This window comes from Bufo bufo, chromosome 9, assembly GCF_905171765.1.
Source record: "Bufo bufo chromosome 9, aBufBuf1.1, whole genome shotgun sequence".
NCBI lineage: Eukaryota > Metazoa > Chordata > Amphibia > Anura > Bufonidae > Bufo > Bufo bufo.
Window position 1 is genome coordinate 211,588,475 of NC_053397.1, and position 15,970 is coordinate 211,604,444.

At 44.6% G+C, this 15,970-nt stretch overlaps 1 protein-coding gene across 1 annotated transcript in view; it reads left to right on the forward strand.

The window, feature by feature from the left end:
* PIGK (phosphatidylinositol glycan anchor biosynthesis class K) overlaps positions 1–15,970 on the forward strand; it is a 110,663-nt gene that overhangs the window by 22,773 nt on the left and 71,920 nt on the right. The window contains exons 5-8 of the mRNA XM_040407630.1: positions 977–1,088; positions 3,004–3,100; positions 6,927–7,044; positions 8,257–8,367. Of these exons, the coding sequence (XP_040263564.1) occupies positions 977–1,088; positions 3,004–3,100; positions 6,927–7,044; positions 8,257–8,367 (438 nt within the window). The remainder of the gene's footprint in view (positions 1–976; positions 1,089–3,003; positions 3,101–6,926; positions 7,045–8,256; positions 8,368–15,970) is intronic.

The window sequence follows — 15,970 nt, forward strand, 5'->3', positions numbered from 1 at the left end:
GGTGCAAAAGTCCGGCTCCCAAAAACCTCCAAGTAGGATCACAAATACAATGGGAGGAGGCTGTGAGCCCCACCTATAACAGGCTCATGTGACGCAAGCTACCAGGTGCACCAGAATGTTACCAAAGATGGCCACCTTATTCAGTGATTTGGTTTTGTTATATATATGGGATGTGCCAGTTTTCATCTTTGGTAACATTCTGTGCACCTGGTAGCCTGCGTCACATGAGCCTACTTTTTCCCCCTGTCTTATAAAGCGAAAAATACGGTACATTTCTTTTTAAATTTGAAATGGGTTCAAAATTCAGTTTATTTTTTAATATATGTTTATAATGTGTGAAGGGGACATGGCGCCATACCAGTGCTACTACCCCTTTATTCTCTGCATCAGTAGATGTCCATCACTTGAAACGATAACATGATGTCTGCCTGCCACCATATACTTCAGTATGTGTGCAGTAAGCTCCCTCTAGTGGTGTCTGTAGGGAGATAAAATGTGATATCTCAAAGGGGTTGTCCAGGATTTTCATATTGATGGCCTATTCTCAAATTAGGCCCACAACATGAGATCGGCAGGGGTCAGACACCCAGCACCTCTGCTGATCAGCTGTTTGAGGAGGTCTCCTGGCAGTTTACTAAGCACAGTGACGTCCATTGGAAAGCAGCTGTGTTGGTATCGCAGATCCAGACAGACAGACAGATCCAGGTAAGGGTCAGCACGGGTGGGTAATCATATCTTGATGATGGCTTTTATTATTGGCTGGGCTGAGAAAAAAGTTTCACATTGCTAGGTGCCACTCCTGAAAATGCCCAAGTGAAGGACCCTCATTGTGATTTGGTCTGCCTTCGGAGTCTGTATTGTACGTCATACTTTGGTTTAAATAAGTGAGTCCTATAACAGTAATGTATGGGATATGATGGAAGTAGGGACCCACACTGACCACCTGAGCTACAGATTTCTTATCTTGTGTTTTTAGGTGACGGTAGAAAATTTTCTAAGAGTCTTGACTGGCAGATTACCGCCCAGCACACCTCGACTGAAGCGCCTCCTCTCTGACGACCGGAGTAATATTCTCATCTATATGACTGGTAATGGTTAACTGCTGCTCTGGATTTTATGTAAGACAAATCTATAACTTGAACCCCATGAATCTACAGTCATTGTTTACTATGGGGCCCTATACACAAAAGGGGAGAAACCTGTCAATTAGGGGGCAGGGAGAAGTCAGCATGAAACTGCTGAGAGGTTCCATTGCAGTCCTGTAAGCTTTGAGTTGCTGCCTCCATGGATCTGACACGTATCGGGTAGCCTTGGATGCCTCTGTCACTGGTTCACCAAGTATTCTTCCTTGGACCTGACCCAGTCGTTGAGCCACCACGATTTGTCCCTTGTCAAAGTTGCTCAGATGCCAATTTTCTGCTTCCAACACATCAGCTGTAACCTCCTAAGTTTTGCCCAAGCTCTGTTCAGGCTTTGGTCAGAGGACAGTTATGCCTGAGCCGAGCTGGCCTGGTCTCATTGGAAAGCTGGCAATCTAAGCTTTAAATCAAGACCCAGAACATTTTTTTTACTTTTCTGACAACATAACCATACGAGGGCTAATGTACTAGATTTCTCTCTAGTGATAATTATCGTGAGAGAGGATATTATTTCTCTCCTTTATTGCAGCCTGTCCCCGCGCTGTTTCGCCTCCAGGCTGGCTGGGATTACAGCCAGCTGGAGCAGGCGGGGGCGTTTTTAAGCCTTCATATCTCCAGCTTTGTAGAAGATAAAGATATGGGCCTGGTCTTGTTTGAAAGCTTTAACATCATCTCCGCTACATCGGGAGATACAGCCTTTAGGAGTGACAACAGCTGAATCAGAAAGCAGGTTTCAACAGTTTTCACTCCTGACCTGATTTCCTAAGGCTGTATCTCCTAATGGAGAGACAGTAGCAATGTGATTCTGGACTTGTTTTACTTGTTTTAAAGCTTTTCAACAAGACCAGGCCCATATCTATGTTATCTGTATGTTATACAAAGTCTGAGATATGAAGACTTAAAGCAGCCCCCCCCCCCCCCTTCAGCTGGCTATAATCCCAGTATGCCTAGAAGAGGGTGGGGGGGGGGGTAAGGGCAGTGGGGGAGCTGGCAGCCTGCAGTATAGGAGAGAAAAATCATCCTCTCTCTGCCTTCTGGGTCTTGGAAGGCAGCGACACGAAACCAGATTATGGTAAGTGTTTTTATTATGCAAGTGTTATAACATAATAAACACTACATAAATTTTACATCATCATAATCTTACCGACCCCCCCCCCCCCCCCCTATGGATAACGTTATCATGTTATTTATACTTCACGGTGAACGCCGTAAAAATAAATCCCACAAAATAATGAAAAAATTTAGTTTTTTAAATCTTCCTCCTAAAAATTAAGTAATGTTTTCAATACACTATATGTACCTCAAAATGGTTAAAAATAAATAAATAATACAACTTATCCCACAAAATTCAAGGTCTCATAATAGCTAAATTGAAGAAAAAAATAAAATTCATACCGGTGGAACACAGAGGGGGAAACCTTTTTCGTGTCCTTAAAGGGGTTGGCTAGGATATGCCCCCCAATGTCTGATAGGTGCAGGCTGCCCCTCCGGGACCCACACCTATCCTTAAAATGGAGCCCGTATAGGGACAACCCCTTTAAGGTTAAAATGAGTTGTCGTTATGTCACTAAGGGGTTAAAATGCACTAACCACATTTACTTCAGACTTAAATTCAAAATCTGCAATAATAAAAATGACATTTTCAGGGAAGGGTTTTCCAACTTTAATGGGATTGTTGGGGAAGGGGTTAACAACTGACTTTATTTGCTGCCTAATATCCCTCACCCCTTGACGGGTGCCAGCCACTGTCACCAGATAATCCACGTTATTCACTGTGTCTGTGGTCTTCATGGTATGGGTGATTGGTGCCTTTCTTCTCTTTACTGTTGCCCTTCCTACATCGTGATTTCTTGATCTCTCACAGGACATGGTGGAAACGGTTTTCTGAAATTCCAAGATTCGGAAGAAATCACCAATGTTGAGCTCGCAGATGCTTTTGAACAGATGTGGCAGAAAAGAAGGTAAAAAAAAAAAAATCAAGATCTAATTAAAAGCCTAGAAATAAGCTGCCGACGGCTCTCGCGCCCGCTCCCTCACCCCTCTGCACAACGCAGCAGCCGACGAGGAGCGTTATTAAAGCTTAATCTCTTTTTCAATAACTTTTATTACAAGTTTCATTTTGTACAGAAATAATACAAATCCCAACAAAATAGGTGGGGCTGATGGATCTAGGACGCACGCAAGATATTGCCATACCATGGCGAATCAAATCCGTATTTTATCTGTCTCTATCTATCTGTATATCTGTCTCTCTATCCATCTATCTCTCTCACGTCTGGCTCATCTATATCCCTCTCTCTGTCCTATCTATCAATCATCTATCTATCAATCATCTATCTATCAATCATCTATCTATCAATCATCTATCTATCAATCATCTATCTATCAATCATCTATCTATCAATCATCTATCTATCAATCATCTATCTATCAATCATCTATCTATCAATCATCTATCTATCAATCATCTATCTATCAATCATCTATCTATCAATCATCTATCTATCAATCATCTATCTATCTATCTATCTATCTATCAATCATCTATCTATCAATCATCTATCTATCTATCTATCTATCTATCCATCATCTATCTATCTATCCATCATCTATCTATCCATCATCTATCTATCCATCATCTATCTATCCATCATCTATCTATCCATCATCTATCTATCATCTATCCATCATCTATCAATCAATCGTAATCCTAGCAATTCATCTACTCTAGCTATTTTGTATGTTTTAAACAAACTATAAGCAGATATAGACCAACCCCCCTCGTATTCACCCTCCAAGTCCTGTACAGGGATCTGAACCCTGCTGCAGGGGAACCACCAGGCCCACTACCCTTGGAGTAGTCTCTGTTCAAGTGACGGCTGACCCAGGAAAACTGTAGGGAGTTACAGGCCGAGGTCAAGGCAGGCAGAGTTTCTGCGATCCAGTAAACGGGGTGCGGCAGTTCAGGGTGAAAACCAAAATTAGGCAGAGGTCAGGTCAGACAACGATGGATAAAATCCAAGAAGCAAGCCAAAGTCTGTACACGGGCAGACAAACCTAGAACCAGCACACCCTTGCAAGGCACCAGCAGACTAGAACCTATTGCTCAGGCACCTTCCCCTAGGGTAGCCAGCCATTGGCTGGAGAAGATTAAGACATGTGTGTGCACCTGGGCCCTTTAATAACCGGAGGAAGAGTGAGCCCTACAAGCAGTGAGGGAAGGAGTAGATGAAGCTGGCAGGTCTGAAGTGCCGGAACCCAGAGACAGAGGAGCTGATGACCGCCGTCATGACATTCCTCTTCAGTTTGTTGAGTAGATTGCTAGGAACGCAGTGACACAGACATGTCAGTACATTGTGTACCATATAGCGTCTTTGGAATAAATCGTCTGTGACTCCAAAGAAGTGGAGTCCTAAACATTACCGTGCAAGCCTTCTTTTTTTGTTTTTTATGAGGGGAGGAAGAAAAAAACAGCAATTCCGTCAACTTTGGTTATTAATTTTATTTTTATTTTTTGTCTAATTGGGGGCATCTTGCAATTTTCCGGTTATTCATATAATCTGCTGCGAAACTCCTGTATCAGCTTTTTACAGACGGGGAACCTGTTAGCGTCCATTCACACGTCCGCAACTGTTTTGAGGTCCGCAAATTGCGAATCTGCAAAACACGGATACCGGCCATGTGAGTTCCACATTTTGCAGACCGCACATAGCGGGCACTATGATAGAAATGCCTTTTTCTTGTCCTTGGCTGCGGACAAGTATAGGACATGTTGGATTTTATTTATTTATTTTTTGCAGGGCCGCGGAACGGAAGTGTGGATGCGGACAGCACACTGTGTGCTGTCCGCATCTTTTGTGGCCCCATTGAAAGTGAATGTGTCCGCACCCGTTCCGCAAAATTGCGGAACGGATGCGAACCCATTTTGCGGACGTGTGAATGGACCCTTAGACCCGGCTTTCGGCGGGGCCTAATAGGCACATACACAAGACAGCCATGGACACCTTTTTATTTTAGTTTTCCAACTGCCATGACAACTAATCGGCTCCCAGTAATCTTGTCGTGGGGGTGCCATTAGTGTGGCAGAGGGTGCGCTCTTCTCCTGTCTAGCTACTTAGACTTGACTGGGGGGGTTAAATAGTCAAAATTGGAATTATTTCCAATTCCTGCAGTTGCAGCAGGGTGGTCAGCTGTAGGTATATGGCGTTGGGCCTTAAGTACCAGATGCAAGGTAGAAAGGGGTTAAACAAGTGAGTGAGTATCTTCTTCACACCCACTTGAGGTCTTGCTGGATTCTAGATAATTGAAAGCCGAGGTTGTCATAGAAACATTAAACCATTTGTTAACATGTTCTACATAAAAATATATGGTCTTTTTCACTCTCTCCCTTATAAATGATATGTTATTTCCCTACATTACTTTTATCTGTTTTATATTAAACGTATATATAAAATATATATAATAATAATAATCACATTGGCCACTAGAGCGATAAGTTGATATTCCCATTTTCTGAAGCTCATTTGTCGGCTTTGCTGTACAGGCCGGGACAGCAGAGCACAGTCGTCTCGGGGGGTAGGGCATTTAAAGATGCCTTCTACTGCTACAGGCCTAAATATGGGGGTATAGCAACACTATATACACCCAAGGCTCTGTGTGCTGCTCCCTAGTCACACCTTGGTCTATGGGGAAGGGGGCTGTTTTGGAGACTGTGAACATCTGGGAGATTTCTCTTTCAATTCACCTCCATTCCTTTCATCTGCCATAAAATGCACACGTTCTGCTGTACCATCTATACAGGAATGAAGTGTGTGCATGCAATATGGCTGCCTCCTGGGAAGGGTTTTAAAAATAAGGAGTTGAAGCATAAAAAAACCCAAAAAACTTCATTAAGGCTCATGCACACGACTGCGTGCCGGCCAGGCCCATATGGCGGCCTGCAAACAGCGGGTCCACAATAGCTCTTTTTTACACAGATGGTATCACGGATGCGGACCTATACACTTAAATGGGTCCGCAATCCAGAAGGTCCGGTGCGGAGTGGAGGCACGGTAGCACTACGGAGCGCATCTGTGAGGTTTCTCTCTGTGTTTCCATACCGCAAAAAAGTAGTGCAGTAGTGCAAGTTGAATGGGGTTGGATCCGTCTGCGGAATCCACACGGATGTTGCCCGTGCATTGAGGACCGACTGCAGTTTCCTGCACAGCCAGGTGGTCAGGGCAGCGCTAAATTAGGATCGCTGGGAGTCCCAATGGTTGCGCCTCAAGCAATCCTAAATTGATCTGCCGTCAATTTACATGATGGGAATAACCCTCCTCAGGATCAGATCAGTGGAGGTTTGACTCCCGACACATCTACCGATCAGCAGTTTGAATGGGTTACGGAGCTCAGATGAGCATTGCGACCCCTTCGCAGTGTTCCAGCACAGCTCTGTGCATGGTATTGCAGCACAATCCAGCTAATTTGGGGCGAGGGGGGGGGGGTTAGTTTTGGCAGTCACACCCCCACTTATCCCATATTGATGACCTATCCTGAGTATAGGTCACTAATATTTGAATCCTGGAAAACCGCTTCCATTTACGTAAAGAGTAGAAAATCCCAGAAATTCGAATGAGTGTACTAGCTTGTGTTCCTCCCATCTGTAGTGTAAGATGTAAAGGTTTCGCTCCTACTGTATTAAAAAACAATGCGGCTGTCAGTCGGCGATGTAACTGCAGGAAGAGAAGGATGACTTGGTAATGGTTGTGTTTTGCGCTCTCGGATACTGATCGCTGTGTTTGTTTCCAGGTACAATGAATTGCTGTTTATAATTGATACTTGTCAAGGAGCCTCCATGTACGAGCGCTTTTATTCACCGAACATCATCGCTCTCGCAAGCAGCCAAGTTGGAGAAGACTCTCTGTCTGTGAGTACCCCCCCCCCCCCCACTGTCTGGGAGTAAATACCAATTACAGGGGGCCTCATTCAACTTTCCCAGACGTTTGATAGGATAACCCCTATAAAGCCCCCCCCCCCCCCAATGCCTGGGCCCCTCGTATACCTTCTACCCGGCACCGGCGTCGCTCCAGATCCCTGTACGGCCACCTCTGCATCTCCCCATCATGTGGATCAAAACATCCGGCGACGGGTGGAGCACCAAATAGCAGGACGCGACGGGGACGAGCCTCCCTATCGTCACCCGCTATGCTAGAGAGGCTCGTCCCCGTCACAGCCTGCTATTGGCTGCTCCCCCTCTCGCTGGATGTTTTGATCCGCATGTTGGGGAGATGCAGAGGCGGCCGTACAGGGATCTGGAGCGACGCAGGTGCCGGGGATCAGGTAAGTATACAAGAGGGGGGGGTCATTATAGGCTGTATTACATCTGATGATTTTTCGGCAGGGGATCGCTAAAATGGACGCTCGTTGGCGATCATCTTGCAGTGTGATACTACCACTGATTGTTCTATGAACGAGTGACTGCTCGTTCATTGGGCTATCCATATGTTTTGACAAAAATATCGCTCCTGCGAAGGAGATTGCCGCATGTAGTAGCAGCGGTCTCCTCCACTAGCGAGCAGGCCATTGCCAGGAGGGAACGTTTCCCTCCCGACAATCACTTGCTCACTCGGCCTGTGTAGTACAGGCCTTAGCAAATTGGCCCTTTTGCAGTCGGAAGGCACGTTCCTTTGTGTACGTAATTATGGAGGCAGCCATCTTGTCTGAGCTGCTGTTAACAGCATTTAAAGACCATAGGACACAATAGAAAGGAGTTCTGTGTCTGACTTGTGCAGGAAGGGGGGTACATAAACTATGATCCTCAACTATTGTAAATGGTACGATCATGATATCTATATATAAGTGATACCATAGTCATTGTAATCCTGCCTGTGATGATAATGAGATTACTGAAAATGATATCTACGTACAACGGTGTTCTTTCCAGGAAAGCTTTGCTTCTAGGGCAGAGTACCTCCATAAACGTGGAGACTGTCAGGCTGAAGGTGGGGAGACCCCCATGGGTACTGGTGTGCCTAAGAGTTCCTCTATTACACTGTCCTGATGTATTTCATCATGTTCATTACTTAGTTTTTTTTATTTTATGCGATTGTAAAAATCACTGGATCTTTTTCCCCGTCAGCACCAACCGGACATGGCCATCGGAGTTCACCTCATGGACAGATACACGTTTTATGTCTTGGAATTTTTGGAGGAAATCCACCCTGCCAGTCAGAACAACATGAACGATCTGGTAAGTTCTGCTCTTCGTCTTTTGTAACGCATTTTAGGTTCTCTGAGTTTGATATCGAAAATTTGGAATTTGACCAGAGACGTTTACTTAAGGCATCCCTAAGGGAGATCCAGCGTGCACTTGCTTTCTCCTTTCTGAAGGGGTTAACAGATGACGAGCCGGTGTTTGTCGCGTGTTGCCGCCTCTGCCGATCTGTGGAGGCCGCTTCTGCTCTTCGCTCTTGGCTCGTGCAGATTTCTCAGCTCGCAGCCCACACAGACAGGTTTTATGTTATCTCGCGGGTCTTTAATGAACTCCCAATGTGAGAACTGGGCGAGGAGGTGTAAACACAGACGCATCCTCGCCCCTCTCCCTGACCTACATTAAAACGCTTTATTATTCGTCGTCTCTTCCATAGGACTCCGTTAATTGTGTTAAAAGCAAATGTACAATTCTGGGAAAAAACTGGGCCGTTACACTGGTCTTACAGGAATAGTGAATGGAGCTGCTAGAATCCGAATGGGGGGAAATATTTTAATACAAATTCCAGATTTGCGACCGATTTTATATTAGAAAGTGGAAACCATCCGAATTCCAGCGGTTGTATCCCCTTTTGCTGACTGTATGGTACTCATTTAAGCCATCAGACTATGGAAGTACAAGATCTCAATGGGCATAATGTACCATAGAACCAATGGTTGTTCACTCCCGGTTGCTTTTCAGGCAGACCCCCCCCCCCCCCCCCCAATGTGGTTGGTTCTGCTGAGGGAATCATACTGGCCCCATCCCTGCCTATGGTTCCGGCTCTTTCACTCCCCCTGTGCCACTTCAGCTCTTGGGTCTCTGTGTCCACATCCAGGTTGACACGGCTGCCGTACATTGTATAGTGACTGTGTTCGGTATTGCATCCCATGCCCATTCATTTGATCGGACTGAGCTGCACCTAGGCCTTGTGACTGATGAATGTGACGGTGCAGTTCTAGGAGGAGGCTGTAGCCCCACAGCCTCTTCAAACTGCTGATCGAACAGGGTGCCGGAAGTCAGACCCCCACCAATCAGATATTGATGACCTATCCTGAGGATAGGTCATCAATATGTTACTTCTGGAAAACCCCTTTAAAGGCTATGTATGTACACCTTCGGAGACATTTTTTATTTTTTTTTGTGATTGCCTGTTCTCTTTTTTGGCTAAAAATCATTTAACCTTAATTAAAAATATTGAGCTGTTCTGTCACAAATGGTTAACTGTTTTTCTAGCTGTGTGACTGGTACTTTCACTTTGTGCCTGTTCAACCCTTATGTCCAAACTACACTTATTTAATCCACATTCTTATCAGTAAGCTAACTCCGCTATAATGAGTGTTTTTATCAGCAGAGATAAGGAGTCCGTCTGCTCCTGGTCTTGCGGAAAAGACAGAAAATCCAGAGGTTGCTGCTAGAGCATCTCGGCTCTCTGCAGAAAAAAGGGCTCCATATTTTTTTATAAAGACCAATTAAAAAAATTATTTTTACCTCAAAGTGAGTACAATGCAATAATAAAAAAAAATTGCCCCCAAAGGTGTACATAGCCTTTAACCTCCTCAGGACCGCCGTACGCAGGATTGCGTCTTTGCGGCGGCCCTGCTCTTCTGGGTGGACGCGCCGGCGCGTCCTCTCGCGAGACGCGAGATTTCCTGTGAACGCGCGCACACAGGCGCGCGCGCTCACAGGAACGGAAGGTAAGAGAGTTGATCTCCAGCCTGCCAGCGGCGATCGTTCGCTGGCAGGCTGGAGATGTGTTTTTTTTAACCCCTAACAGGTATATTAGACGCTGTTTTGATAACAGCGTCTAATATACCTGCTACCTGGTCCTCTGGTGGTCCCCTTTGTTTGGATCGACCACCAGAGGACACAGGTAGCTCAGTAAAGTCCCACCAAGCACCACTACACTACACTACACCCCCCCCCCCCGTCACTTATTAACCCCTTATTAGCCCCTGATCACCCCATATAGACTCCCTGATCACCCCCCTGTCATTGATTACACCCCTGTCATTGATCAACCCCCTGTAAAGCTCCATTCAGATGTCCGCATGATTTTTACGGATCCACTGATGGATGGATCGGATCCGCAAAACGCATACGGGCGTCTGAATGAAGCCTTACAGGGGCGTGATCAATGACTGTGGTGATCACCCCATATAGACTCCCTGATCACCCCCCTGTCATTGATTACCCCCCTGTCATTGATCAACCCCCTGTAAAGCTCCATTCAGATGTCCGCATGATTTTTACGGATCCACTGATAGATGGATCGGATCCGCAAAACGCATCCGGACGTCTGAATGAAGCCTTACAGGGGCATGATCAATGACTGTGGTGATCACCCCATATAGACTCCCTGATCACCCCCCTGTAAAGCTCCATTCAGATGTCCGCATGATTTTTACGGATGCACTGATAGATGGATCGGATCCGCAAAATGCATCCGGACGTCTGAATGAAGCCTTACAGGGGCATGATCAATGACTGTGGTTATCACCCCATATAGACTCCCTGATCACCCCCCTGTCATTGATTACCCCCCTGTAAAGCTCCATTCAGATGTCCGCATGATTTTTACGGATGCACTGATAGATGGATTGGATCCGCAAAACGCATCCGGACGTCTGAATGAAGCCTTACAGGGGCATGATCAATGACTGTGGTTATCACCCCATATAGACTCCCTGATCACCCCCCTGTCATTGATTACACCCCTGTCATTGATCACCCTCTGTAAAGCTCCATTCAGATGTCCGCATGATTTTTACGGATGCACTGATAGATGGATCGGATCCGCAAAACGCATACGGACGTCTGAATGAAGCCTTACACGGGCGTGATCAATGACTGTGGTTATCACCCCATATAGACTCCCTGATCACCCCCCTGTCATTGATCACCCCCCCTGTCATTGATCACCCCCCCTGTCATTGATCAACCCCCTGTCATTGATCACCCCCCCCTGTCATTGATCACCACCCCTGTCATTGATCACCACCCCTGTCATTGATCACCCCCCTGTCAGGCTCCATTCAGACATTTTTTTGGCCCAAGTTAGCGGAATTTTTATTTATTTTTCTTACAAAGTCTCATATTCCACTAACTTGTGTCAAAAAATTAAATCTCACATGAACTCACCATACCCCTCACGGAATCCAAATGCGTAAAAATTTTTAGACATGTATATTCCAGACTTCTTCTCACGCTTTAGGGCCCCTAGAATGCCAGGGCAGTATAAATACCCCACATGTGACCCCATTTCGGAAAGAAGACACCCCCAGGTATTCCGTGAGGGGCATATTGAGTCCATGAAAGATTGAAATTTTTGTCCCAAGTTAGCGGAACGGGAGACTTTGTGAGAAAAAAATAAAAAATATCAATTTCCGCTAACTTGTGCCAAAAAAAAAAAATTTCTATGAACTCGCCATGCCCCTCATTGAATACCTTGGGGTGTCTTCTTTCCAAAATGGGGTCACATGTGGGGTATTTATACTGCCCTGGCATTCTAGGGGCCCCAAAGTGTGAGAAGAAGTCTGGTATCCAAATGTCTAAAAATGCCCTCCTAAAAGGAATTTGGGCACCTTTGCGCATCTAGGCTGCAAAAAAGTGTCACACATCTGGTATCGCCGTACTCAGGAGAAGTTGGGGAATGTGTTTTGGGGTGTCATTTTACATATACCCATGCTGTGTGAGAGAAATATCTTGGTCAAATGCCAACTTTGTATAAAAAAAATGGGAAAAGTTGTCTTTTGCCAAGATATTTGTCCCACCCAGCAAGGGAATATGTAAAATGACACCCCAAAACACATTCCCCAACTTCTCCTGAATACGGCGATACCACATGTGTGACACTTTTTTGCAGCCTAGGTGGGCAAAGGGGCCCATATTCCAAAGAGCACCTTTCGGATTTCACAGGTCAATTTTTACAGAATTTGATTTCAAACTCCTTACCACACATTTGGGCCCCTAGAATGCCAGGGCAGTATAACTACCCCACAAGTGACCCCATTTTGGAAAGAAGAGACCCCAAGGTATTCGCTGATGGGCATAGTGAGTTCATGGAAGTTTTTATTTTTTGTCACAAGTTAGTGGAATATGAGACTTTGTATGAAAAAAAAAAAAAAAAAAAAAAAATCATCATTTTCCACTAACTTGTGACAAAAAATAAAAAATTCTAGGAACTCGCCATGCCCCTCACGGAATACCTTGGGGTGTCTTCTTTCCAAAATGGGGTCACTTGTGGGGTAGTTATACTGCCCTGGCATTCTAGGGGCCCAAATGTGTGGTAAGGAGTTTGAAATCAAATTCAGTAAAAAATGACGAGTGAAATCCGAAAGGTGCTCTTTGGAATATGGGCCCCTTTGCCCACCTAGGCTGCAAAAAAGTGTCACACATCTGGTATCTCCGTACTCAGGAGAAGGTGGGGAATGTGTTTTGGGGTGTCATTTTATATATACCCATGCTGGGTGAGAGAAATATCTTGGCAAAAGACAACTTTTCCCATTTTTTTATACAAAGTTGTCATTTGACCAAGATATTTATCTCACCCAGCATGGGTATATGTAAAAAGACACCCCAAAACACATTCCTCAACTTCTCCTGAGTACGGGGATACCAGATGTGTGACACTTTTTTGCAGCCTAGGTGGGCAAAGGGGCCCATATTCCAAAGAGCACCTTTCGGATTTCACAGGTCATTTTTTACTGAATTTGATTTCAAACTCCTTACCACACATTTGGGCCCCTAGAATGCCAGGGCAGTATAACTACCCCACAAGTGACCCCATTTTGGAAAGAAGAGACCCCAAGGTATTCGCTGATGGGCATAGTGAGTTCATAGAACTTTTTATTTTTTGTCATAAGTTAGTGGAATATGAGACTTTGTAAGAAAAAAAAAAAAATAAAAAAAAATCATCATTTTCCGCTAACTTGTGACAAAAAATAAAAAGTTCTATGAACTCACTATGCCCATCAGCGAATACCTTAGGGTGTGTACTTTCAGAAATGGGGTCATTTGTGGGGTGTTTGTACTGTCTGGCCATTGTAGAACCTCAGGAAACATGACAGGTGCTCAGAAAGTCAGAGCTGCTTCAAAAAGCGGAAATTCACATTTTTGTACCATAGTTTGTAAACGCTATAACTTTTACCCAAACCATTTTTTTTCTACCCAAACATTTTTTTTTTATCAAAGACATGTAGAACTATAAATTTAGAGCAAAATTTCTATATGGATGTCGTTTTTTTTGCAAAATTTTACAACTGAAAGTGAAAAATGTCATTTTTTTGCAAAAAAATCGTTAAATTTCGATTAATAACAAAAAAAGTAAAAATGTCAGCAGCAATGAAATACCACCAAATGAAAGCTCTATTAGTGAGAAGAAAAGGAGGTAAAATTAATTTGGGTGGTAAGTTGCATGACCGAGCAATAAACGGTGAAAGTAGTGTAGGTCAGAAGTGTAAAAAGTGGCCTGGTCTTTCAGGGTGTTTAAGCACTGGGGGCTGAGGTGGTTAAACATGTGATAATAGGAAAAAAATGTCATGTCGCTAGCATAGGCCATGACTTTATGATGGGTCAGGGTCCAACCTTTAGGACTCCCACCGATCTGAGAATGAAAGGGCACAGTGGCGAACCCGTCTGGCCAGCAAATATAGTTTGGACCATGACCCGTCCTAAAGTGATACCGACCGTATCCTAGTGATGTGCCATCACTTTATTAGATGGGAATACCCCTTTAAAGGGCATCTGTCATCAGATTTGCACCTATGACACCGGCTGACCTGTTATATGTGCACTTGGTAGCTGAAGGCATCTGTGTTGGTCCCATGTTCATGTGTGTCTCCTTTACTAAGGAAAATTATATTTTAATATATGCAAATGAGCCTCTAGAAGCAAAGGGGGCGTTTACCATTACACCTAGAGGCTCTGCTCTCTCTGCACTTTGACAGGACCAGACAGTGTAAACGTGATCACACCTGGCCCTGTCAATCAACGTGCAGAGGGTGCTGAAGTTGCAGAGAGAGCAGAGCCTCTAGGTGTAATGGTAAACGCCCCCTTTGCTTCTAGAGGCTCATTTGCATATATTAAAATATAATTTTCCTTAGTAAAGGAGGCACATATGAACATGGGACCAACACAGATGCCTTCAGCTTCTAAGTACACATGTAACAGGTCAGCCAGTGTCATAGGTACAAAACTGCTGACAGATGCCCTTTAAGTGATTGTTGCATGCATGTCCTTACTGTATTAGTGTAGGTTTATAAAAGTTGGACCTACCCTTTAATACCCATAGCCTACTGAAAAATCCAATATCAGCGGAGTCATTTCTGTAGTGTTTACATAGCAAGTAAGATCCATCGTGATAATTCTCTTCACTTGTTCAGTAGAAGCCTTTAATCCTTCCGGTGGAGGCAGCAGTCTCCATATGTCTCGTGATTCTTCTGCATAAATTTACCTCCTCAAACAGAAGGAGACACGGAGCAGAGATGAAAGCGGGGCGCGCGCCCCAGTGCTACACATGAGAGAGAATTGGTAAACTGCTTTTAGCTGTCAGCCTTTCAACGTGGCGAGAAAAGCAGACGCTTCTGTGAAGGGGACCCCCAGCGCTGGGTGAGACATCCAGCCGGGCAACGTCTCATGAAACGAGATTTCAAACGTTTGAGACGCTCTTTATCTTCAAAGGAGACTCCCACCTCGCACAAACCAACAAAGTATATGTCAGGAGCAAAAAGTGCATTTATATTTTTAAGTATTTACGACCCCGGTGAGGGACATGAAATCTTTACAACGCGCCGATGTATTCTGGTCGTTCTACAGCTTTATTTCATCTTGGTATTTTATCCGGCTATTACGAAGAAAGTGACAACTTAGACCGGGCTCCCGGCCATGAACACGTCTTATATGATTTACGGGAAGGCTAGGGGATGAGGCAGGAAATAAGCGCTGCTAAACTGTGATACCTGCTGAGGATTGGCACCTTCCTGTATGGTCACCACCTGATAATAAATAGGTCGCAATATTTGGGCTCTTTCACATTGACAGGACTGCTAGATGTTGCGGTGTTCTATAGAAAGATTACCTTTAGGCACTAGTATTGCTCCAGCGCATCTAAAATACAAAAAGGAGTAAAAATCTCCCACCGTTTTTTATCTGCAGTGCCGATGCAGAACTGTGATTCTCCATAGTAACAGACTACAAACAAACGGAGTAGTCAGATCCTGCAGCCATTCTACATTCTTCCATCCATCCATCCCCGACTGCTTGATTCTATAGTTATATATGCAAGAGGTCGGGGGCTGCAGGATCCGACCACATAGTGTGGTTTTGTAGTCTGTAACCAAGGAGACACATAGACAGTGCTGTACATAGAAAACAGTAGGACATTTTTAATAAAGGCTTTTTGCAGAGTTGCCAAATTTTTTTTTCTTCTCATTTTTTATACACTGGGGCAATTAATAAATTGTAGAGGTCGTCATGGTTTTAAAGGGCGTTTGTACCTATGACACCGGCTGACCTGTTACATGTGCACTTGGCATCTGTGTTGGTCCCATGTTCATATGTGCCCGCATTGCTGAGAAATATGATGTTTTAATATATGCAGATG